Source organism: Hyperolius riggenbachi, chromosome 2, assembly GCF_040937935.1.
Source record: "Hyperolius riggenbachi isolate aHypRig1 chromosome 2, aHypRig1.pri, whole genome shotgun sequence".
Lineage (NCBI taxonomy): Eukaryota > Metazoa > Chordata > Amphibia > Anura > Hyperoliidae > Hyperolius > Hyperolius riggenbachi.
In genome coordinates this window covers 55,770,761-55,796,570 of record NC_090647.1, presented here as the reverse complement: position 1 = coordinate 55,796,570, position 25,810 = coordinate 55,770,761, and the positions used below count along the sequence as shown (strand labels likewise).

The window sequence follows — 25,810 nt, the reverse complement described above, 5'->3', positions numbered from 1 at the left end:
TGCACAGCATTCTCAGTGGATTCCCTGTAGCTCTGTGGGGAGTGCATATGTAGAGTATAGTACTACTGTGTAACAAAGTAAACCTGAGACAGATGAAATTAAAGTTTTATACATACCTGGGGCTTCCTCCAGCTGCCTTCAGGATAATCAGTCCCTCGTTGTCCTCCTCCACCACCTGGATCTTCTGCTATGAGTCCAGGTACTTGAGCCAGTCAGGCGTAGTGCGCATGCACACACTCCGCCGCCAGGAGCATACTACACCTGTGCAGCACTATTGCGCAGGTGCAGAATGTTCCTGGCTGTGGGAGCGGCATGCGGCCGGACAGCGCTGACTGGCTGAATTACCAGGACTCATAGCAGAAGATCCGGGTGGTGGAGGACAGCGAGGGACTGATTAGCCTGAAGGGGGCTGGAGGAAGCCCCAGGTATGTATAAAACTTTACTTTTCATCCGTCTCAGTTTCCCTTTAATTTGTAGTCACCAAACCAAATTTTAATAACACATCAAATTATTTGATTTCATCAGCAAAGGGAGTGCATACATTTGCATAAATCAGCATCAATGCGGAATTATTTCCATCTCATTGACCATCTCTATTAGTGACACAGCTACACATCAGGCTTTATTCTTACAGCATAGATGTTATTTAGTATATATAAGAGATTCCTGTGTACACATCATATATACAGTCACAAACAGATATGTATATCTGACCTTAAAAATACGGGGACTGCTTTATTGAAGCAGCACAAGTAACTAATTTTGATTGGTTTATTTCATTTTTGTGGACTAAGCACAGCTATCACTGTATATATACATTATTTTTAATGACTATTATCTGAGAAATAGAACATTTTATCATATTTTCTATTTTAATTACAGTTACAAATTCATTAGGAGTCGGAGTCGGTGCATTTTTTCCCGACTCCGACTCCAGGCACCCAAAATTGCCCGACTCCACGACTCCGACTCCACGACTCCGACTCCACAGCCCTGGTCATACATCATCAATGTAATTGCATAGCTTCCAACTGTCCCTCTTTCGGAGGGTTATTCCCTCTTTGGAAGCCAAACCCCTCTGTTCCTCTTTCTTCCTAATGTATCCCTCTTTCAGGACTGATTTAGGCTTCTTGCACACCAAGACGTTGCATTAGGTGCCACGTTAAGGTCGCATAACATGCACCTAACACAACGTATTTTGCTGCAAGATAGGACGGTAGAGTGAGCTGCGTTAAGCGGCTCTATCCCTATAAGGTCTCCCAGAGTGGCGCTGATTGGCCGGCGGGACCACGTGATGCGGAGCGAGACACTCCGCATCACGTGGTCCCGCCGGCCAATCAGCGGCCGCCAGTGCAGTGAATATTAAGTAGCCATGTGCGCAGCTACTGTAGCTGGCTCTCCCCGCCTCCTCTCTGCCCCCCACTGAGCATGTGCAAACAGTCTAACGCCGTAGCATGCTGCACCCTCCGGACAACGTGCAGCGTTACATGTAACGCAACGTGGGCAGTGTGAACAGCCCACTTGTGTTACATTGCTGTGCGTTGGGGGAGCGTTACACGTCCCTGTGTGTAAGCAGCCTAACAGATCTGTGTTAATATATTTTTTTTTCTATTAGCTGACTCTAAACTTTACTCCCATTACTTAAATCAATATATTTCTTGTTTTAAAATGTTAAATGTTAAAATGAAGAAAATCTACTGATGATAGAAAGGGTCATATTTATAATAATAATAATAAATAAAAAAAAAAAAAATATATATATATATATATATATATATATATATATATATATATATATATATATATATATATATATATATATATATATATATATATATATATATATATAATAATTCCTTTTTTTGTATAGCGCCTTTCTCCTGTCGGACTCAAAGCGCTTGCGAGGCAGCCACAAGAGCGCACTCAGTAGGCAGTAGCAGTGTTAGGGAGTCTTGCCCAATGAACTCCTTACTGAATAGGTGCTGGCTTACTGAGTAGGAAGAGCCAGGATTTGAACCCAGGACTCCTACATCAGAGGCAGAGCCCTTAACCATTACACTTTCCAGCCACTAATATATATATATTATATATAATATATATATATTATATAATATATATATATAAAAGATCATTGTGGTTTGAATGATAAAACAACAACTTTTAATTCTGAATTCTTTGTGATATGCATGGTGCGGGGTGTGGTGGGGGCGTGGTTAGAAGCGTAGCATGGTGATGGGTGTGGTGCGGGGTGTGGTGGGGGGCGTGGTTAGAGGTGTGGAGGGGTGTGTCTTAAAGTTTCCCTCTTTATTATCTGAAAACGTTGGGAGGTATGTAAATAGAAACAGCCATAGACATTACTGGGTGCTATTCCTAGGATTTCCAGGCTTGGGTGGACCATGTTTTCCTATTCCCTCGTTAATGAGGTATAACCAGCTAACTTACTCCATCATGTCACATGGTTGAGTGTTATAGGACTAGAAAGGGAGAGTAAAGATGGAAAGAAAGAGAGAGAAAGAAGAAAGGATGGCACACTGCAATCCCAGAGCCCCCCGGTCGTCTGACTTCCATGCGCATTATGTTGTGTAGTTGAGATACCGAACTGAATACATACATACAGATACATACACTTGGGGGGCGGCCGGGCAGTGTGTGGGCGGAATAGATCCCACTCTGAGATTTGATTGGAGAGGGATATGATGGTCCATCTGGTGGCAAATTGACAGATGTATACCCATCTTAACCTCTATCCGACCCACCCAGGACTGCGTAATGCCAGGCGTCAGGCCCTGAGGTGAGTTTTTTTCTCAGGAGATCGCACGGTCCGCTCCATCATCAGTCTACCAGTGGCGATCGCCGCTAGGAGACTGTTAGACAGGGAAACCGTCTATTTACACTGTACAGCGCTACAATCTACAGCAGTGCTGCACTGGGGGCAGCCGTGTCATGATGCCTATGACAGCCGATCGCTGTCATTGGCTGGTGGGGGGAGAAAGGGAGGGAGGAGAAAAGAATAAAAGAACAGGTAAATTTATTAATAATAAAAAAATACCCCAAAAAATAAACATGGGGGGAGCGATCAGAGCCCACCAACAGAAATCCCTGTTGGTGGGCAGAAATGGGGGAGGGGGGAGGATTAATTTGTGTGCTGAGTTGTATGGCTCTGCAGCAAGCTTTTAAAGCTGCAGTGGCCTGAATTGTAAAAATAGCCTGGTCAATAGGAGTCTGTAAGCCTATGGTCCTGAACTGGTTAAAACTATGCAGCCATAAGTATCCATGACAATTCCTTTGTGCAACAATTTTATGTGTATATGTGGCTTTAGTGACACTCGCGTAGCTAGTTTGCAGATCAGAAATTGAATCTAAATACATATATAATATAAATTGTAAAGCTGGTTTGGAGATAACATCTGGGTCAATGAGATTGTGTTTCTGGACTGATGTGTTTTCCTGTCTGGCTCTTGAGCTTTCTATATGGTAATGCAGACAGTGGCCGCCTCTAACATATGCATGTGATAGCAAATTGTTAATTCTCTGTAGTCACTTTGTTTTTGCCTATGATTTGTCCTGCAGAAATGGAGGTGATGAAGCCTCTGATTGGAGAGGAGGAGGACGCTGATGGGCTTTCTGATGACGAGCACGGCAGCCCGGGACATTACCACCCCGGCAACGAGGACGGCCTGACGTACGTAGCTTGTAATACATCCCGTTGTTGATCATGTGCTGACTGCTTCACATGTGGTAGAGATGTCTCCAGTAATGTCCTGTCTGCAGCCATAGAGATGTCCATAGAAAATGAATTTTAAGTCAGGAACCATGAAGTGTAGTATTGATGCCAACATGAGGTCTCCTCCAGGCACTCCGGTTTCCTCCCACATCCCAAAAACATACAGATAAGTTAATTGGCTCCCCCCTAAATTGGCCCTAGACTACCACACACACAAACACACACACTATACAAACACACACGTACACACACACACACACACACACACACACACACACACGTATACACACGTACACACACACACACACAAACACACACACACACACTATACAAACACACACTGTACACACACACACTGTACACACACACACTGTACACACACACACTGTACACACACACACTGTACACACACACACTGTACACACACACACTGTACACACACACACTGTACACACACACACTGTACACACACACACACACACACACTGTACACACACACACACACACACACTGTACACACACACACACACTGTACACACACACACACTGTACACACACACACACTGTACACACACACACTGTATACACACACACACACACACACACACACACACACACACACTGTACACACACACACACACTGTACACACACACACACACACACACACACACACACACACACACACACACACACACACACACACACACACACACACACACACACTGTACACACACACACACTGTACACACACACACACTGTACACACACACACACACACACACACACACACACACACACACACACGCCTCAATTCACAGAGCTTTATCAAACGTTTGATAATTTTCCTCATGGGTAAAATCTAATTTTGAATTCACTAAGGTGTTATAGATTTATCGAATGTTTTATCGATGAAATGCTCAATAAATCTATATAACACCTTAGTGAATTCAAAATCAGATTTTACCCGTGAGGAAAATTATCAAACGTTTGATAAAGTGTTTGATAAAGCTCTGTGAATTGAGGCCACTATATATATACGCACGCACGCACGCACGCACACACACACACACTACAAACACACACTATACACTATGCACACACCATACACACTATACACTTTACACACACCACACACACTATACAAACACACACACACACACACACACACACACACACACACACACACTATGCACACACCATGACACTATACACACACCACACACGCACACACACACACACACGACAAACATACACTATGCACACACCACACACACACACACACACACACACACACACACACACACACACACACACACACACACACACACACACACACACACACACACACACACACACACACACACTACAAACACACACACACTACAAACACACACTATACACTATGCACACACCATATACACTATACACACACCACACACACACACCACACACGCGCACCGCACACACACACACACACACTACAAACACACACACACTACAAACACACACTATACACTATGCACACACCATATACACTATACACACACCACGCACGCACACACACACCACACACACACCGCACACACGCACACACACACGCACGCACACACACACACACTACAAACACACACTATACACTATGCACACACCATATACACTATACACACACACCACACACGCACCATACACACACACGCACACTACAAACACACGCACACTACAAACACACGCACACTACAAACACACACACACTACAAACACACGCACACTACAAACACACGCACACTACAAACACACGCACACTACAAACACACGCACACTACAAACACACGCACACTACAAACACACGCACACTACAAACACACGCACACTACAAACACACGCACACTACAAACACACGCACACTACAAACACACACACACACAGACATATGACTATGGTAGGGATTAGAGTGTAAGCCCCTCCAAGGGACAGTTAAGTGACAAGACATTACAGTGTTCTCCCCAGAATTTTTTTCCAGCCGGGTGGCATGAAATAGTAGCCGGGTGGGGCGAGTTGAAAATGCAGGGCAACTGTGCTTACAGCATAGGAGGAGGTGAGGAGGTGAGCCGATGACAGCCAGGTGGTCACCAAATCTAGCCGGGTGGAGCACCCGGCTAAAAGAGCCTGGGGAGAACACTGCATTATACGCTGTACAGTGCTGTGGAAGATGTCAGCACTAAATATAAATACATAATAATGGAGGCCTCCATTGAAGCAGCGTGGCTGCGAGCGCGTTAGGCTGCAATTCTCTCCTCTGTTTGCTTCCTACTTTGGGTAAGCATGTCTTCACTTCCTTGGTACATCTTATGCACAGCACTTTATGTAAGTGGCAGTATTGCCTCCTGTATTACTATTCCAGCTAGACCTATTGTGGGTATTAACACTTTTTTTTCTTGGCACTAGGATTGCATGTAATTTTTCAGTTTTCACAGTGTTTTTGCTGGACTTTTGAGTGTATTTGTAATCACCAACTGTTGTATGATTGAGCACTTTTTATACCTATGCAGTGGTTTCCCCAGAATTTATTTTCCAGCTGGGGGGCATGAAAATGTAGCTGGATTGGGTGAGATGAGAGAATGCAGGGCCGGTGCTTCTCTGCTCAACTCTGCTTACATCAGAGGAGGTGAGCCGATAGCAGCCGGGTGCTCACTAAAACTAGCCGGGTGGAGCACAGCTAAAAGAGCCTGGAGAGAACACTACCTATTGTATTTGTGGCATACATCACCTGTTTTGACTTGCCCTTTGTTATAACCTACCCATTTGAAGATTATTGTATACGTTTATGGCAACAGGCTGACTGATTACCTTCAGTCTTCGGGAGCCTTTTTATCTGGTTTTTAAATAGTTTTTATTGGTTGTCAGCATTTATTTCAATAAAATGTGATCATATATGGAAATGAGAAGAATACGCTTTCTTTCCTAAACATAATGGCATCTGGTTTTTTTTTTCATCCACATTACATGTCAGGCGGACTGCTTGTTGGAGGTCCTGGTGGCGGGGCTGCTTGTCTGCTTGTATAGGAGCACAACCCCGCCTCCTACTATTGCCACATGAGTGAATTCTACTGAGAATTACCAGCAAACGACGTGCCGGTATCCGAATCAGAAAAATTACATACTGGCACTGGCTCTTGAAAGGAAATTCTGGCTATATGCCTGCTGAGTGGCAACCCTACTTAAAGGACGCCTACATACCTCCTAACTTTTTGAGATGGGGAAAAGGGACACTTAAGCCATGCCCCTATCACACCCCTGATCACTCCCCCTCACACCACTAGTCACACATACCATAAAGATTTCATAAGAAAAATATGTTGTATCTATAATTCAAACTACACTGGTCCTTTCTATCCTGGTTCATTTTCCTTTATATTACCATTTTAAAATTAGTAATATATCAATTTAACCTCCCTGGCGGTCAATTAAAACTGCCAGGGAGGCAGCGCAGCAGTTTTAAATTTTTTTTTTTTTAAGTCATGGAGCTAGCCTAGCGCTAGCTACATGATAGCCGCTGAGCAGCGCCATCCCCCTGCCCCCTCCGATCACCTCCGGCGATCAGGCTCATCAGGATATCCCATTCTGAACGGGATTTCCATTAGGGCTTCCCCCGTCGCCATGGCGATGGGCGCGATGACGTCATCCTGACGTCAGAGGGAGTCCCAATCCACACCTCAGCGCTGCCTGGCACTGATTGGCCAGGCTGCACAGGGGTCTCTGGGGGGACGACACCCTCTAACGCGGTGAGTTCACGCAGCTAGCAAAGTGCTAGCTGCATGCAACAAAAAAAAAATTATGTAAATCGGCCCAGCGGGGCCTGAGCAATCCTCCTGCGCGGCATAGCCCGAGCTCAGCTCAGGATTACCGCCAAGGAGGTTAAAGGATGGGAATAAAGTTTAGAGTCAATCAGACACGGTTTTTAGTAGAGAAACATATACATTTACATAGAAAGAGGGACAGGGCTCCCAAAGAGGGACTGTCCCTCCAAAAGAGGGACAGTTGGGAGCTATGGACACCTGAACGGATAGGGATATGGTGGCTACCATATTAATTTTATTTTAAGCAAAACCAGTTGCCCTGCTGATCTTTCTTGTTTAAGTAGTGGATGAATCACACACCTGAAACAAGCATGCAGCTAATCCAGTCAGACTTCAGTCAGAGCACCTGATCTGCATATGCTTGTTCAGGGTCTATGGCTAAAAGGATTAGGGGCAGAAGATCAGCAGGACAGCATTGTTTAAATGGAAATAAATATGCCAGCCTCCATTCCCCTCTCACTTCAGGTGTGCTTATAGCGGACCCAAATGAAAAACTGGTCATGCTTTGCAAAATAATTTATATGAAATTTTAATATAAATTAGATGTTGTGGTCAGAAGGGTACATTCTTAAATGTTAGGTGGGCGTGCCCAAAAATGCAAAAACTATGGCAGAGTTCTTCTCAAATTATATACAGGTACTCCCCGACTTACGATGGCCCGACTTACGAACGACCCGCCGATATGAACGGCATGGATTCTGTGTTTCCATGGGAACAAGTCAAAAAATGTCAAATTGGAGAAAATCGCTTTTATAAATTCAAAGAAAAAATGTCTTTTAAACTTTGTGTAAGCAGGTGCAGAGGGCAGAGGTGACACAGAGGGGGACACTGGCGGCACAGGGGGGCACAGAAGAGGTACAGGGGACAGAGATGGCACAGTGTTCAGATTTAAGAACACAGTCAGTTTAAGAACGAACCTACAGTCCCTATCTCATGTGTTCACCGGGGACTACCTGTACTCTGTGGTGCGGAACTACGTATCTAAAACACAAGGGACAGCTTTGCTTGGACTAAAGCCAGCCCAGATTTAAAAAATACTGTATAAACGTATTACATATGTATTTGCTAGAGTTAAAGGAGTTCTGGGGGGGGGGGGGGGGATAGGGGGGTGCTGAGGATAAAAACAGACACTTACCTTACCTGGGGCTTCTATCAGCCCCCCGTAGCAGTAATGTCCCACGCCGTCCTCCTCCGATCTGCCGTTCTTCGCCACCGGTCTAGCGCAGCATGCCATCCAACTGCGGCTGCAGGCCGTGGCCAAGCACCTGCTCACTCCGGCCCGCATCATCGTAAGCTTACTGCGCAGGCGCAGTACAAGAAAACATCGTACTGCGCCTGCGCAGTAAGCTTCCGATGACGCAAGCAGGAGCGTGCATTATTCTTCTTCTCAGATGAATAATTGCCCGGTGCGGCGGCAGGGAACGGCGGATCAGAGGAGGACGGCGTGGGACATTACTGCTACAGGGAGCTGATAAAAGCCCCAGGTAAGTGTCTGTTTTTATCCCTAGCCCCCCCTCCTCCCCCCCTCCCCCCTTTTAAACTGATGAAAGCTAAAGGTGAACCTCCAGACTAATTTCCGAAGTCGTGCATCCTTGCCGTAAAGAAAAGTTTTATATTTACCTGAGAAACCTTTACCTGCAAAGCCATCCCAAAGACCCCGCATCACTCCACTTCCAGTGCCTTGCCCCATCTCCCCTGCAATAAATGTCTTGACATTTTTGTCTTGGGAGAGAGGGGAGGCGGGGCCAGGCACCTGAGGTGGAGTGATGCGGGGTTCTTCCAGGGCAAGGCTTCTTAGGTAAATATAACTTTTCTTTACAACGAGGCTGCTTTATTTAGGAAATTAGTCTGGAGGTCTACTTCAAAGCGGAACTAAAGTATCCTAAAAAAATAACAGTTTCACTTACCTGGGGCTTCTGCCAGCCTCCTGCAGCTGCCCTCTGTTCCCACACCGCAGCTCACTTTCACTTCACGCAGTTGGAGTGCACTGCAGGAGGGATTGTCTTGTACTGCGTCTGCACATGACTCTCCTGGCTACAGGAACGCGTACGGGGATATGGGCAGTGGAAGAAAAATGACCCGCGGTGGAGGAACGGAGGATTGTTTGGAAATGGCGTGGGCACAGTTCGGCTGCAGGGGGCTGGCAGAAGCCCCAGGTAAGTTAAAACACTTTTTTTTTTAGGATACTTCAGTTCCGCTTTAACCACTTGAGGACCTAGGGCTTTCTACCCCTTAAGGACCGGCCACTTTTTTTCCATTCAGACCACTGCAGCTTTCACGGTTTATTGCTCGCTCATACAACCTACCACCTAAATGAATTTTGGCTCCTTTTCTTGTCACTAATAAAGCTTTCTTTTAGTGCTATTTGATTGCTCCTGCGATTTTTACTTTTTATTATATTCATCAAAAAAGACATGAATTTTGGCAAAAAAATGATTTTTTTAACTTTCTGTGCTGACATTTTTCAAATAAAGAAAAAAAAACCCATTCAGTGTATATTTATTGGTTTGGGTAAAAGTTATAGCGTTTACAAACTATGGTGCAAAAAGTGAATTTTCCCATTTTCAAGCATCTCTGACTTTTCTGACCCCCTGTCATGTTTCATGAGGGGCTAGAATTCCAGGATAGTATAAATACCCCCCAAATGACCCCATTTTGGAAAGAAGACATCCCAAAGTATTCACTGAGAGGCATAGTGAGTTCATAGAAGATATTATTTTTTGTCACAAGTAAGCGGAAAATGACACTTTGTGAGGAAAAAAAAAAAAAAAAAAAAGTTTCCATTTCTTCTAACTTGCGACAAAAAAAAATGAAATCTGTCACGGACTCACCATGCCCCTCTCTGAATACCTTGAAGGGTCTACTTTCCAAAATGGGGTCATTTGTGGGGTGTGTTTACTGTCCTGACATTTTGGGGGGTGCTAAATTGTAAGCACCCCTGTAAAGCCTAAAGGTGCTCATTGGACTTTGGGCCCCTTAGCGCAGTTAGGCTGCAAAAAAGTGCCACACATGTGGTATTGACGTACTCAGAAGAAGTAGTATAATGTGTTTTGGGGTGTATTTTTACACATACCCATGCTGGGTGGGAGAAATATCTCTGTAAATGACAATTTGTTAATTTTTTTTACACACAATTGTCCATTTACAGAGATATTTCTCCCACTCAGCATGGGTATGTGTAAAAATACACCACAAAACACATTATACTACTTCTCCTGAGTACGGCGATACCACATGTGTGGCACTTTTTTGCACCCTAACTGCTCTAAAGGGCCCAAAGTCCAATGAGTACCTTTAGGATTTCACAGGTCATTTTGAGAAATTTCGTTTCAAGACTACTCCTCACGGTTTAGGGCCCCTAAAATGCCAGGGCAGTATAGGAACCCCACAAATGACCCCATTTTAGAAAGAAGACACCCCAAGGAATTCCGTTAGGAATATGGTGAGTTCATAGAAGATTTTATTTTTTGTCAAAAGTTAGCGGAAAATGACACTTTGTGAAAAAACACAACTAAAATCAATTTCCGCTAACTTTTGAAAAAAAATAAAATCTTCTATGAACTCACCATACTCCTAACGGAATACCTTGGGGTGTCTTCTTTCTAAAATGGGGTCATTTGTGGGGTTCCTATACTGCCCTGGCATTTTAGGGGCCCTAAACCGTGAGGAGTAGTCTTGAAACGAAATTTCTCAAAATGACCTGTGAAATCCTAAAGGTACTCATTGGACTTTGGGCCCTTTAGCGCAGTTAGGGTGCAAAAAAGTGCCACACATGTGGTATCGCCATACTCGGGAGAAGTAGTACAATGTGTTTTGGGGTGTATTTTTACACATACCCATGCTGGGTGGGAGAAATACCTCTGTAAATGGACAATTGTGTGTAAAAAAAATCAAAAGATTGTCATTTACAGAGGTATTTCTCCCACCCAGCATGGGTATGTGTAAAAATACACCCCAAAACACATTGTACTACTTCTCCCGAGTACGGCGATACCACGTGTGGCACTTTTTTGCACCCTAACTGCACTAAGGGGCCCAAAGTCCAATGAGTACCTTTAGGATTTCACAGGTCATTTTTGTTTCAAGACTACTCCTCACGGTTTAGGGCCCCTAAAATGCCAGGGCAGTATAGGAACCCCACTAATGACCCCATTTTAGAAAGAAGACACCCCAAGGTATTCCGTTAGGAGTATGGTGAGTTCATAGAAGTTTTTATTTTTTTGTCACAAGTTAGCGGAAATTGATTTTAATAGTTTTTTTTCACAAAGTGTCATTTTCCGCTAACTTGTGACAAAAAATAAAATCTTCTATGAACTCACCATACTCCGTACGGAATACCTTTGGGTGTCTTCTTTCTAGAATGGGGTCATTTGTGGGGTTCCTATACTGCCCTGGCATTTTAGGGGCCCTAAACCGTGAGGAGTAGTCTTGAAACCAAATGTCGCAAAATGACCTGTGAAATCCTAAAGGTACTCATTGGACTTTGGGCCCCTTAGCGTACTTAGGGTGTAAAAAAGTGCCACACATGTGGTACCGCCGTACTCAGGAGAAGTAGTATAATGCGTTTTGGGGTGTATTTTTACACATACCCATGCTAAGTGGGAGAAATATCTCTGTAAATGACAATTGTTTGATTTTTTTACACACAATTGTCCATTTACATAGAAATTTCTCCCACCCAGCATGGGTATGTGTAAAAATACACCCCAAAACACATTATACTACTTTTCCTGAGTACGGCGGTACCACATGTGTGACACTTTTTTTGCAGCCTAGGTGCGCTAAGGGGCCCAACGTCCTATTCACAGGTCATTTTGAAGCATTTGTTTTCTAGACTACTCCTCGCGGTTTAGGGCCCCTAAAATGCCAGGGCAGTATAGGAACCCCACAAGTGACCCCATTTTAGAAAGAAGACACCCCAAGGTATTCCGTTAGGTGTATGGCGAGTTCATAGAAGATTTTATTTTTTGTCACAAGTTAGTGAAAAATGACACTTTGTGAAAAAAAACCAATAAAAATTAATTTCCGCTAACTTTTGACAAAAAATAAAATCTTCTATGAACTCGTCATACACCTAACAGAATACCTTGGGGTGTCTTTTTTTCTAAAATGGGGTCACTTGTGGGGTTCCTATACCGCCCTGGCATTTTACAGGCCCAAAACCGTGAGTAGTCTGGAAACCAAATGTCTCAAAATGACTGTTCAGGGGTATAAGCATCTGCAAATTTTGATGACAGGTGGTCTATGAGGGGCCGAATTTTGTGGAACCGGTCATAAGCAGGGTGGCCTTTTAGATGACAGGTTGTATTGGGCCTGATCTGATGGATAGGAGTGCTAAGGGGGTGACAGGAGGTGATTGATGGGTGTCTCAGGGGGTGGTTAGAGGGGAAAATAGATGCAATCAATGCACTGGGGAGGTGATCGGAAGGGGGTCTGAGGGGGATCTGAGGGTTTGGCCGAGTGATCAGGAACCCACACGGGGCAAATTGGGGCCTGATCTGATGGGTAGGTGTGCTAGGGGGTGACAGGAGGTGATTGATGGGTGTCTCAAGGTGTGATTAGAGGGGGGAATAGATGCAAGCAATGCACTGGCGAGGTGATCAGGGCTGGGGTCTGAGGGCATTCTGAGGGTGTGGGCGGGTGATTGAGTGCCCTAGGGGCAGATAGGGGTCTAATCTGATAGGTAGCAGTGACAGGGGGTGATTGATGGGTAATTAGTGGGTGTTTAGGGTAGAGAATAGATGGAAACACTGCGCTTGGGTGGTGATCTGATGTCGGATCTGCGGGCGATCTATTGGTGTGGGTGGGTGATCAGTTTGCCCGCAAGGGGCAGGTTAGGGGCTGATTGATGGGTGGCAGTGACAGCGGGTGATTGATGGGTGGCAGTGACAGGGGGTGATTGATGGGTGGCAGTGACAGGGGGTGATTGATGGGTGATTGACAGGTAATCAGTGGGTTATTACAGGGGAGAACAGATGTAAATATTGCACTGGCGAATTGATAAGGGGGGGTCTGAGAGCAATCTGAGCGTGTAGGCGGGCGATTGGGTGCCCGCAAGGGGCAGATTAGGGTCTGATCTGATGGGTAACAGTGACAGGTGGTGATAGGGGGTGATTGATGGGTAATTAGTGGGTGTTTAGAGGAGAGAATAGATGGAAACACTGCGCTTGGGTGGTGATCTGATGTCGGATCTGCGGGCGATCTATTGGTGTGGGTGGGTGATCAGTTTGCCCGCAAGGGGCAGGTTAGGGGCTGATTGTTGGGTGGCAGTGACAGGGGGTGATTGATGGGTGATAGGTGATTGGCAGGTGATTGACAGGTGATCAGTGGGTTATTACAGGGAAGGACAGATGTAAATATTGCACTGGCGAATTGATAAGGGGGGGTCTGAGGGCAATCTGAGCGTGAAGGCGGGTGATTGGGTGCCCGCAAGGGGCAGATTAGGGTCTGATCTGATAGGTAACAGTGACAGGTGGTGATAGGGAGTGATTGATGGGTGATTGATGGGTAATTAGTGGGTGTTTAGAGGAGAGAATAGATGTAAACGCTGCGCTTGGGTGGTGATCTGATGTCGGATCTGCGGGCGATCTATTGGTGTGGGTGGGTGATCAGATTGCCCGCAAGGGGCAGGTTAGGGGCTGATTGATGGGTGGCAGTGACAGGGGGTGATTGATGGGTGGCAGTGACAGGGGGTGGTTGATGGGTGGCAGTGACAGGGGGTGATTGATGGGTGATTGATAGGTGATTGACAGGTAATCAGTGGGTTATTACAGGGGAGAACATATGTAAATATTGCACTGGCGAATTGATAAGGGGGGGGTCTGAGAGCAATCTGAGCGTGTAGGCGGGCGATTGGGTGCCCGCAAGGGGCAGATTAGGGTCTGATCTGATGGGTAACAGTGACAGGTGGTGATAGGGGGTGATTGATGGGTGATTGATGGGTAATTAGTGGGTGTTTAGAGGAGAGAATAGATGGAAACACTGCGCTTGGGTGGTGATCTGATGTCGGATCTGCGGGCGATCTATTGGTGTGGGTGGGTGATCAGATTGCCCGCAAGGGGCAGGTTAGGGGCTGATTGTTGGGTGGCAGTGACAGGGGGTGATTGATGGGTGATAGGTGATTGGCAGGTGATTGACAGGTGATCAGTGGGTTATTACAGGGAAGAACAGATGTAATTAATGCACTGGTGAATTGATAAGGGGGGGGTCAGAGGGCAATCTGAGCGTGTGGGCGGGTGATTGGGTGCCCGCAAGGGGCAGATTAGGGTCTGATCTGATAGGTAAAAGTGACAGGTGGTGATAGGGGGTGATTGATGGGTAATTAGTGGGTGTTTAGAGGAGAGAATAGATGTAAACAATGGATTTGGGAGGTGATCTGATGTCGGATCTGCGGGCGATCTATTGGTGTGGGGGGGTGATCAGATTGCCCGCAAGGGGCAGGTTAGGGGCTGATTGATGGGTGGCAGTGACAGGGGGTGATTGACGGGTGATTGATGGGTGATTGACAGGTGATGGACAGGTGATTGACAGGTGATCAGGGGGGATAGATGCATACAGTACATGGGGGGGGGTCTGGGGAGAATCTGAGGGGTGGGGGGGTGATCAGGAGGGAGCGGGGGGCAGGGGGGGGAATAAAAAAAAAATAGCGTTGACAGATAGTGACAGGGAGTGATTGATGGGTGATTAGGGGGGTGATTGGGTGCAAACAGGGGTCTGGGGGGTGGGCAGGGGGGGTCCTGATGGGTGCTGTGGGCGATCTGGGGCAGGGGGGGGGGAAATCAGTGTGCTTGGTGCAGACTAGGGTGGCTGCAGCCTGCCCTGGTGGTCCCTCGGACATTGGGACCACCAGGGCAGGAGGCAGCCTGTATAATACACTTTGTAAACATTACAAAGTGTATTATACACTTTGTATGCGGCGATCGTCGGGTTAACATCCCGCCGGCGCTTCCGTATGGCCGGCGGGATGTTGCGGCGGGTGAGCGGCGCCAGGCGGAGGCGGAGGATCGCGTCACGGATGACGCGATCGCTCCGCCCATGCCCATACAAGGACCGCCGCCAATTGTCAATACGGCGGTCCTTGCGGCGTCCACTTCCCGGCCGCCAATTGTATATACGGCGGTCGGGAAGTGGTTAAGCATTGGAAGTCGCCAAAAGTCACGATTTAACTCACAAAGGGCTGTTGGGAAAGAAAAACTCAAATTTGTAAAATACCGCATTTGGTATTTTAGACTTTTCCCCCTCAAATTTACAAAGACTTTCACACTTTCGGTAGAAGTTTGGTAGTTTACCAAAAAACATGGCTTCAATTCACAAAGCCCTATTCAGTAAGTGTGGCCAGCTGTAGAGTAGGTCAGGCAGCCAGCTGGGATTCTTCTCTCTGTTGTCAGTATTGTGAAGTACAAGGCTTCCTGCATCACGTGCATAGATGTGCATGCCACTAGATGTCTATCTACTGTGTATCAGTAAAGAGATCAGCACATCTAAAGGGATTATTATTATTATTTAGTATTTATATAGCGCCGACATATTACGCAGCGCTGTACAATGTGTGTGTATATATATATATATATATATATATATATATATATATATATATCTTGTCACTAACTGTCCCTCAAAGGAGCTCACAATCTAATCCCTACCATTGCCATATGTCTATATTATGTAGTGTAAGTACTGTAGTCTAGGGCCAATTTTAGGGGGAGCCAATTAACTTATCTGTATGTTTTTAGAATGTGGGAGGAAACCTGAGTGCCCGGAGGAAACCCACGCAGACACGGAGAGAACATACAAACTCTTTGCAGATAGTGGCCTGGCTGGGATACAGAAAAGCTTCTTTGAATTTTCTCCTGCTCTCATGTCCTGCTTGCCAGTGCATCGGATCAAATGGGGTGAGAAACAGGAGGGGGAGGCTCTTCCTATTGGCTCTCTGCTTTAGTCTGTCAATGCTATTAGTTACCGGCAGATCAGAGCTGATCTTAAATACCGAACGCTGTTACTTGTTCTATCGAATGCTCTAACCTTTGTGAATTGACATTTCTTGAGGTATTTGCAACACAAGTGGAGAGAGGCCGATCCTTTGTGCAGTGACCCGCTTCACTGCTACTGGTGCCTGCTCTGTACACCACATTCAGTCCATTGTTCACTCTGCTAATTACACTGTCAATGTTTTCCCTTACAATTGCTCAAGTTGACTAATATGTGTGTGCTAGTTATATAGTCATCTCTGTCAATTTCTGCTTATAGAAAAGGCATGTTGTCTCTTTGTTTTTTTTGTTCTTGTTTTTTTTTTTAGCCTTTTATTACAATGTATTCTTGAGTTATAAATGTTGTTCGATTTTGTTGTCACAGAACAAAAGATCATAAACTGTGCAGAGCGTTAATGGCTTTCTGCTTCGGCGGCAATTTGTTATTGTCTCTCCTCCCGCTTAATCAGCTGGGAACATCCTAACCTTCCCCGCCATACTTCACTGAACCTCCGCCCCCAACATGATCACACTTTTCAACCTTTGTTGAGCTTTCTATGCAGGGTTGGTTACTTTTTGCTTTTTATTGCTTTGCTACAAGTTTATGTGGCCGATTTGTTTTTCTCCTTTATCTAGTTCTAGAATATAAATGAAGTACTGTTGGCGCTATCTTGCAGACCATGCTCAGAACATTGTGAACATGCATTTCAATTTGACTGGTAACTTCAAGGTCACTGTTTAACTTAAGAAATTATATAGACTAGAGGTGGTGATTTGAAGTATTTTTCAAGCCCTTTGCTTCTTGGATAAAGTTCAAAACGCTCACCACCTCAAACTAGCAATTGGGGGAGATACTGTACAGTATAAAGACTCTGTGCGAAACCTTGGGGTGATCCTGGATGGAAATCTAAAACTCAGACAGCAGGCATCAGCTGTCATCAAGTCTTCCTTCTTCCATCTAAGAAATATAGCGAAAATCAAACACCTTATCCCAGCTGAAGACCTACCTGCCCTGGTTCACGCATTTGTATCCTCCCGCCTAGACTACTGCAACGCCCTGTTAATCGGATCTACAGATAAGGCTCTGCGCCCCTTACAGCTAGTACAGAATGCTGCAGCCAGACTCCTAGCCAATGCCCCCCGCAGCTCACACATCACCCCAGTACTGCAAACTCTTCACTGGTTGCCAGTAAAACGGAGAATCAATTTTAAGATCTGCCTGCTGACATTCAAGGCTCTACACCACATGGGACCCAAATACATAGCAGATCTATTGGAACTTTATGCCCCTCCACGCACCCTCCGCTCTGCCAACAAGATGAAGCTGGTTATTCCCAGGATACACTTAACATTTGGTGCTCGGGCCTTTTCCTACGCAGCCCCTACTCTATGGAACTCACTTCCACAATCAGTACGAGAGGCTCCTTCTCTGGACAGCTTTAAAAAAAAGGCTAAAAACTCACCTCTTTTCCCGAGCCTTTGAGACTGCATAATGCAGGGTCACAGCGCTTTGAGTCCCCAGGGAGAAAAGCGCTATATAAATATTATTGTTATTGTTGTTATTGTTCTTGCAAGCTGCCCAACTTACAAAGCTAATCATCATGAAGGAGTCCGCACACAGACTAATCGGAGCAATCACCATAAATTTATTGTCCCATCACATGTATAGATACAAGAGTCTGACCTGCATAGGCCGACGATCGTTTCGGGGCCACTCAGGGTCCCCTTTATCAAGGCGGGTAGCAGAAAAGACATATACACCCTGTCATTGCAAGAACATCACAATAAATACCCCCAAACACAAATCCTCAACCCCACCCATGGGCGTGTTCATCAATCCAAAAGACGTTAAACATTTGAATGACCCAAACTGTGCCCCATTGGGCCTCCTCACCTGTCAGTCAGTCCGTTCAGCCCCGCTCAGGACTCCACATGCCCACATCAGAGCGCATCCCACAAACCTCCGTCCGTGGGGTGGGCGTGGCCAATGGTCACCGGCAAAAATGTCTACCAATCAAAATGCGAGTAAGTCACGCGTCACGCGTACACATAGACGCACTGTCACATGGCAGCGCGCGACCCATGCGCGCATGGAAGCACATCCACACGCGCGCACGCGTACAGCAAAAACCTCCTTCCGGGACGTGGGCGTGGCCGATAGGTCCCCGCACGCATCATCCACCAATCAAAGTACCAATGCGTCACGCGTCACACGCACTCATAGACGCATTGTCCCATGGCATGCGTGCACCAAACGGGGTGCCAGCACGTCATATATACGCATGGACGCATGCCTCCATGCACGCATGCGTACATCCCAGCCGCAAAAAGCAGTCTCCACAGGGCGCACGACAAAACGTCATACGCAACCATCATGTGGGCGTCAATACAATCCCCGCGCATGCGTACGCCCCGCAACCCGTCGCCATGGCGACCAATCATGCCCCTAAATGCAGCCACACACTATAACAGTATGGAACCACATAAAGGACATGATGCCCCTTCAGCAGGCACATAGAGTCCCAGAGCAGGCGGATTGAATACAACACAAGTGAAACCTATATCAGGCCAATGCCCAAACGGTAATAAATGACCAAACATATATATTCACATTTAAGGATATAAAGGATATGTTAAAGGGGGCATCCGACAACCATCGAAGTGCATGTGACAACCCCTATGAAACATAAACATAAAACATATGTTATCATAAAAACATTTTAAAAACAATCCTGTTGCAAAAAAAGATTATATAGCACATTATCGCTCACCTAGAAAGCATGACAGCCCATTATTGCTGTTCAAACCATTAGGCTTAACAGTATTCAATGTGAAAATCCAAAACGCTTCCCTTTGTAGCAAACGCTTTTTACGATCCCCACCTCTTCTAGGGGCCACTATTTGTTCAATAGCCATCCCCCTCAGGCTGTGCATGCTGTGTCCTGCCTCAAGAAAATGCACCGCCACTGGTTTAGTGGCATCTGGTTTTCTACCCTTCTCCTCTGCCTCAAGTGCCATTTTAATGTCACTGCGATGCTTCTGAAATCGCTTCTTGAACGCCCCCGTGGTCTTACCCACATAGGCGAGACCACAGGGACACTTCAAGAGATACACCACGAAATCAGAATCGCAGTTCAAGTATTGTTTAATACTATACTTTTGACAAGTATGGGGATGAACAAAATACCCTCCAGTATTCAATGCTGAACACACATTGCACTTGAAACACTTGAAGCACCCCGTTTTCTTGGACAGCGCGACTTGGGGTTTGGCGTATTTCTGCCAAGGATCAGCCTCCACCAATCTAGCCCTAAGACTTGGACATGACCTGTAGGAATGCAGAGGTTTTTTCTTAACCAAATCAGGGAGAGATTTATCCGCCGTCAGTATAGGTAAATGAGTCTCCACAATACGCTGTATTCCCTTAGCTGCACGACTATACGTCTGCACAAACGGGATTCCCGTCTCACTGTTACGGTCCCGTCGATTCAATCCTCGCCATCTATCCTCTGCCCTCCTCAAGGCTGTCTCAAGAACATCCTCAGGATAACCCCTCTCCTTGAACCTGCGTGTCATCAGAGAAATCTGGGCTGCTCGATCGGTTACATCGTTGCAAATGCGCAGCACCCTAAGGTACTGCGACACTGGCAACGAGTTTTTCAAGTGCTCCGGATGAAAACTTTCATACCTCAGCAGACTATTGCGATCGGTGGGTTTTTGATATAGGGTCGTGCGAAAACCCCAGTCCTCAATAATGACACGCACGTCCAGAAACGTGACACTCATCGGGGACCATTCCGGATTGAAGACAATACCACTGGCTAGGCCATTCAAAAACTCAATGAATGCCCTCAGGGCACTCTCATCACCTCTCCAGACCAGGAAGATGTCGTCAATGAACCTCAGCCACTTGACGACACCCTCCTGGAACGGAAGGCTAGGAAAAATCATGGTTTCTTCAAGGAAACCCACGAAAAGATTTGCGAAAGCGGGAGCTGCCGACCTGGTAACCTGTTGCAAATTTGTTTTTTTGTTTTGCACATATTTGTTGTGACTGCGAATTGGTCACTGAATCGCACATCTGGTAGTGATAGAGCCCTCGATGGCGACTGGGGGTGAGGAGTTTGAGCCGTTCACCTACAGCCAGGCAGAAGTGGATGCTATCCTCTTCCCCACCACACAGACCAGTGCCTTTGGTCCAGATAATTGGAAGGACATCATTAAGGAGTTAAGGAGAAATAGAAGGAGAAAAACAGATCTGGAATTGCATGGACAAACCCTGTCGGAGTATTACAGACAAAAAAAGATACCGAAGGGATTCCGGTTGCAAATCCAACCTACTATCGGTAGGCATAAACACGAATTTTGCACGCGGTGGTGCGCACTGTCAACACAACATTCTATGAATTACATGTTGATGATTATTGAAGAATGTAAAGTACAATTGATACAGGTTGACAAAGATATTACGAAATTCCAGAGATTATTCAAGGAAATTGTGGAAATTGAACCTGATCTGCAGGTGCAGTTGGATAATCTTGATACTGAAATAACTCGATACACTGAGACTCTAAGACAACATAAGCGTGACAAATTTAAACAGGTCTCACAAGATCACCGTGAGGGTCGGATCTATCCTTGGTTGACCGGCATTAGAGATTACAACAGTGGAAATATAACACAACCTCAGAGACCCTTTGGTCGGGGAAGAGGACGCGGTAGACCTAAACCTAGACGTCCTAGAGCGAGACCTGGTGGTAGCGACGTTGCATCGGAAAATCCGACATCCGACAGCGACGGAGGAGGAATCTCTGTTGGTGGCCGGGGACAACAGACCCCTTTTCACAGGGACCAAGGAAACGAAGACCCAGGAGGGGCAAGGGTCACAAATCGACCTCCAGCTTACCAGATCCAAACGCGACGAGAGACACAGAAGTCCCGATAATCAACTTGTCCGGAAAAGAATTGTCAGCAAGTGAAATTAGTCTTCTATCTAGAGGATTATCATTTTGTCCTTTTTCGAAATTTGACAGATTCGATTTTGAGGTGGATGTTTTCAAATTTGAAAGAATGCTCAAGTTGAAACAGTTCTTCGACAAAAAACCCACCACTGACACCCCCCCTGCACCAATAAATCCCTTGAGATTACGGAGTGAATGGACACCTCCAGGTATGTTTAATAGCATTGAATGCTTTGCACAAACGATCAAGGATCAGGTTGATGTATTTAATAATAAATCGGGGAACCAGAGATATTACAATCTGTCTAGGGATGAACGTATGGCCCTTGCTGATCTTGCTGATAATAGGGAACTTATTATTAAACCGGCAGATAAGGGGGGTGCAGTGGTGGTGTTGAACTATGGTGAATATCGGGGAGGCATGATGGACATGCTGTCCGATACGACTAGCTATATGCCCATCTCGAGGGACCCCACCTCTTCCATTATGTCAAAAATCAAATCACTTGTGGACTTGGGTGTATCTAATTGTTGGATCGATGAAAATCTGGGTAGTTATTTGGTTAATGATTTTCCTCAAATACCGGTCATATATGGTCTTCCCAAGGTCCATAAGGGCATTTCTCCATTGAAATACAGACCCATTGTGTCCGGTACAAATTCAGCTACACAGCCCCTGGCCCGTTTGGTAGACCAAATTTTACAACCATTTGTGAGGTCCTTACCAGCATATATTAAAGATACTGATGATTTTTTGATGAAATTGGGAGCTCTGGGGAATGTGGGTAGGGATATATACTTGTGTACAATGGATATTTCCTCCTTGTACACATGTATTCCTAACCAGGTGGGTCTCGTAGCCATTCGACATTTTCTAACCAAGGGCTTAGACCCTGATGTACAACAGGAATGTTTGCCTACTGAGTTTGTTTTGAGTTGTCTTGAGTTAATTTTGGAAAACAATTGTTTTAAATTTGAAAACATGTGGTTTAGACAGTGCAGGGGGACTGCCATGGGAAGTTCGGCAGCTCCCGCTTTCGCAAATCTTTTCGTGGGTTTCCTTGAAGAAACCATGATTTTTCCTAGCCTTCCGTTCCAGGAGGGTGTCGTCAAGTGGCTGAGGTTCATTGACGACATCTTCCTGGTCTGGAGAGGTGATGAGAGTGCCCTGAGGGCATTCATTGAGTTTTTGAATGGCCTAGCCAGTGGTATTGTCTTCAACCCGGAATGGTCCCCGATGAGTGTCACGTTTCTGGACGTGCGTGTCATTATTGAGGACTGGGGTTTTCGCACGACCCTATATCAAAAACCCACCGATCGCAATAGTCTGCTGAGGTATGAAAGTTTTCATCCAGAGCACTTGAAAAACTCGTTGCCAGTGTCGCAGTACCTTAGGGTGCTGCGCATTTGCAACGATGTAACCGATCGAGCAGCCCAGATTTCTCTGATAACACGCAGGTTCAAGGAGAGGGGTTATCCTGAGGATGTTCTTGAGACAGCCTTGAGGAGGGCAGAGGATAGATGGCGAGGATTGAATCGACGGGACCGTAACAGTGAGACGGGAATCCCGTTTGTGCAGACGTATAGTCGTGCAGCTAAGGGAATACAGCGTATTGTGGAGACTCATTTACCTATACTGACGGCGGATAAATCTCTCCCTGATTTGGTTAAGAAAAAACCTCTGCATTCCTACAGGTCATGTCCAAGTCTTAGGGCTAGATTGGTGGAGGCTGATCCTTGGCAGAAATACGCCAAACCCCAAGTCGCGCTGTCCAAGAAAACGGGGTGCTTCAAGTGTTTCAAGTGCAATGTGTGTTCAGCATTGAATACTGGAGGGTATTTTGTTCATCCCCATACTTGTCAAAAGTATAGTATTAAACAATACTTGAACTGCGATTCTGATTTCGTGGTGTATCTCTTGAAGTGTCCCTGTGGTCTCGCCTATGTGGGTAAGACCACGGGGGCGTTCAAGAAGCGATTTCAGAAGCATCGCAGTGACATTAAAATGGCACTTGAGGCAGAGGAGAAGGGTAGAAAACCAGATGCCACTAAACCAGTGGCGGTGCATTTTCTTGAGGCAGGACACAGCATGCACAGCCTGAGGGGGATGGCTATTGAACAGGTAGTGGCCCCTAGAAGAGGTGGGGATCGTAAAAAGCGTTTGCTACAAAGGGAAGCGTTTTGGATTTTCACCTTGAATACTGTTAAGCCTAATGGTTTGAACAGCAATAATGGGCTGTCATGCTTTCTAGGTGAGCGATAATGTGCTATATAATCTTTTTTTGCAACAGGATTGTTTTTAAAATGTTTTTATGATTACATATGTTTTATGTTTATGTTTCATAGGGGTTGTCACATGCACTTCGATGGTTGTCGGATGCCCCCTTTAACATATCCTTTATATCCTTAAATGTGAATATATATGTTTGGTCATTTATTACCGTTTGGGCATTGGCCTGATATAGGTTTCACTTGTGTTGTATTCAATCCGCCTGCTCTGGGACTCTATGTGCCTGCTGAAGGGGCATCATGTCCTTTATGTGGTTCCATACTGTTATAGTGTGTGGCTGCATTTAGGGGCATGATTGGTCGCCATGGCGACGGGTTGCGGGGCGTACGCATGCGCGGGGATTGTATTGACGCCCACATGATGGTTGCGTATGACGTTTTGTCGTGCGCCCTGTGGAGACTGCTTTTTGCGGCTGGGATGTACGCATGCGTGCATGGAGGCATGCGTCCATGCGTATATATGACGTGCTGGCACCCCGTTTGGTGCACGCATGCCATGGGACAATGCGTCTATGCGTGCGTGTGACGCGTGACGCATTGGTACTTTGATTGGTGGATGATGCGTGCGGGGACCTATCGGCCACGCCCACGTCCCGGAAGGAGGTTTTTGCTGTACGCGTGCGCGCGTGTGGATGTGCTTCCATGCGCGCATGGGTCGCGCGCTGCCATGTGACAGTGCGTCTATGCGTACGCGTGACGCGTGACTTACTCGCATTTTGATTGGTAGACGGAGGTTTGTGGGATGCGCTCTGATGTGGGCATGTGGAGTCCTGAGCGGGGCTGAACGGACTGACTGACAGGTGAGGAGGCCCAATGGGGCACAGTTTGGGTCATTCAAATGTTTAACGTCTTTTGGATTGATGAACACGCCCATGGGTGGGGTTGAGGATTTGTGTTTGGGGGTATTTATTGTGATGTTCTTGCAATGACAGGGTGTATATGTCTTTTCTGCTACCCGCCTTGATAAAGGGGACCCTGAGTGGCCCCGAAACGATTGTCGGCCTATGCAGGTCAGACTCTTGTATCTATACATGTGATGGGACAATAAATTTATGGTGATTGCTCCGATTAGTCTGAGTGCGGACTCCTTCATGATGATTGGATGTGATGGCCTGGGAGCCCGGCACCAGCTTACCCACTGACGTGAGTGCGGTCTTTCTGATTTGTTTGATCAACTTACAAAGCTGTCTACAAACTTTCTTCTCTAATTTCTGGATACCACCCAAATGGCCATCTACGCTTTGCAAATAACCATTTTCCATTCTCCACTAGAATTTCTTCCTCACTCACGCAAACAAGACTTTTCACGAACTTTTCCACTTCTCTGGAATTCCCTTCCACAGCACATTAAATATTCTTTAACCCTTAAAGCTTTTAAAGAGGAACAGTAGTAAAAATAACATAAATACTTTTTTAACAATATCCCATATGATAATCCCCCTTTCTCTCTTGTGCATGTGGGCAGGTTTCGGACAGCGTCCGTGGACGGCTGCTGAGCGCATGCGTGTTCACTGCCGTTCGTGCCAAGTGCATATTTTGAAACTGGCTTTAAGACTAGTTTACTCATAAATTGTTTACTTAGTGTTTGCCTATTGTAAAATATTTCCTCTCCCTGATTTACATTCTGAAATTTATCACAGGAGGTGACTTCTTTAGTCCTGTCAGGTGATCTCTGCAAAATGTTTGTTTCTGAGAATTCTGTGCATATAGGGAGATACTGCTTGCCTGCCAGTTGGAAACAGCTGTTATTTTCCTCAAGGCAGTAAGGTTCATAGACAAACTGTCACACTGTGGGGAGGGGTTTCACCACCATATCAGCAATACAGATGTCCCTCATGATCTATTTGAAAAAAGGAAAATATTTCTCTCTTAACTCTCTGCTATTCCCTGCAGGAGTGGGCCCACGCAAAATTCTTTGCATCTCAACAGGGGCGCCGCGTGTAGGCCTTCTATGCCCCCATGAAGCGCAGAGCAGCTCCAACAGCATCCCTAACACTCTCACTGTTCAGGAG

The 25,810-nt window shown here is 45.9% G+C and overlaps 1 protein-coding gene across 2 annotated transcripts in view; it reads left to right on the top strand.

Annotated features, from left to right (window-relative positions):
• SLC36A4 (solute carrier family 36 member 4) overlaps positions 1–25,810 on the top strand; it is a 594,695-nt gene that overhangs the window by 34,565 nt on the left and 534,320 nt on the right. For both annotated transcript variants that reach the window (XM_068264886.1, XM_068264887.1), the window contains exon 2: positions 3,571–3,682. In XM_068264886.1, coding sequence (XP_068120987.1) covers positions 3,571–3,682 — 112 coding nt within the window. The remainder of the gene's footprint in view (positions 1–3,570; positions 3,683–25,810) is intronic.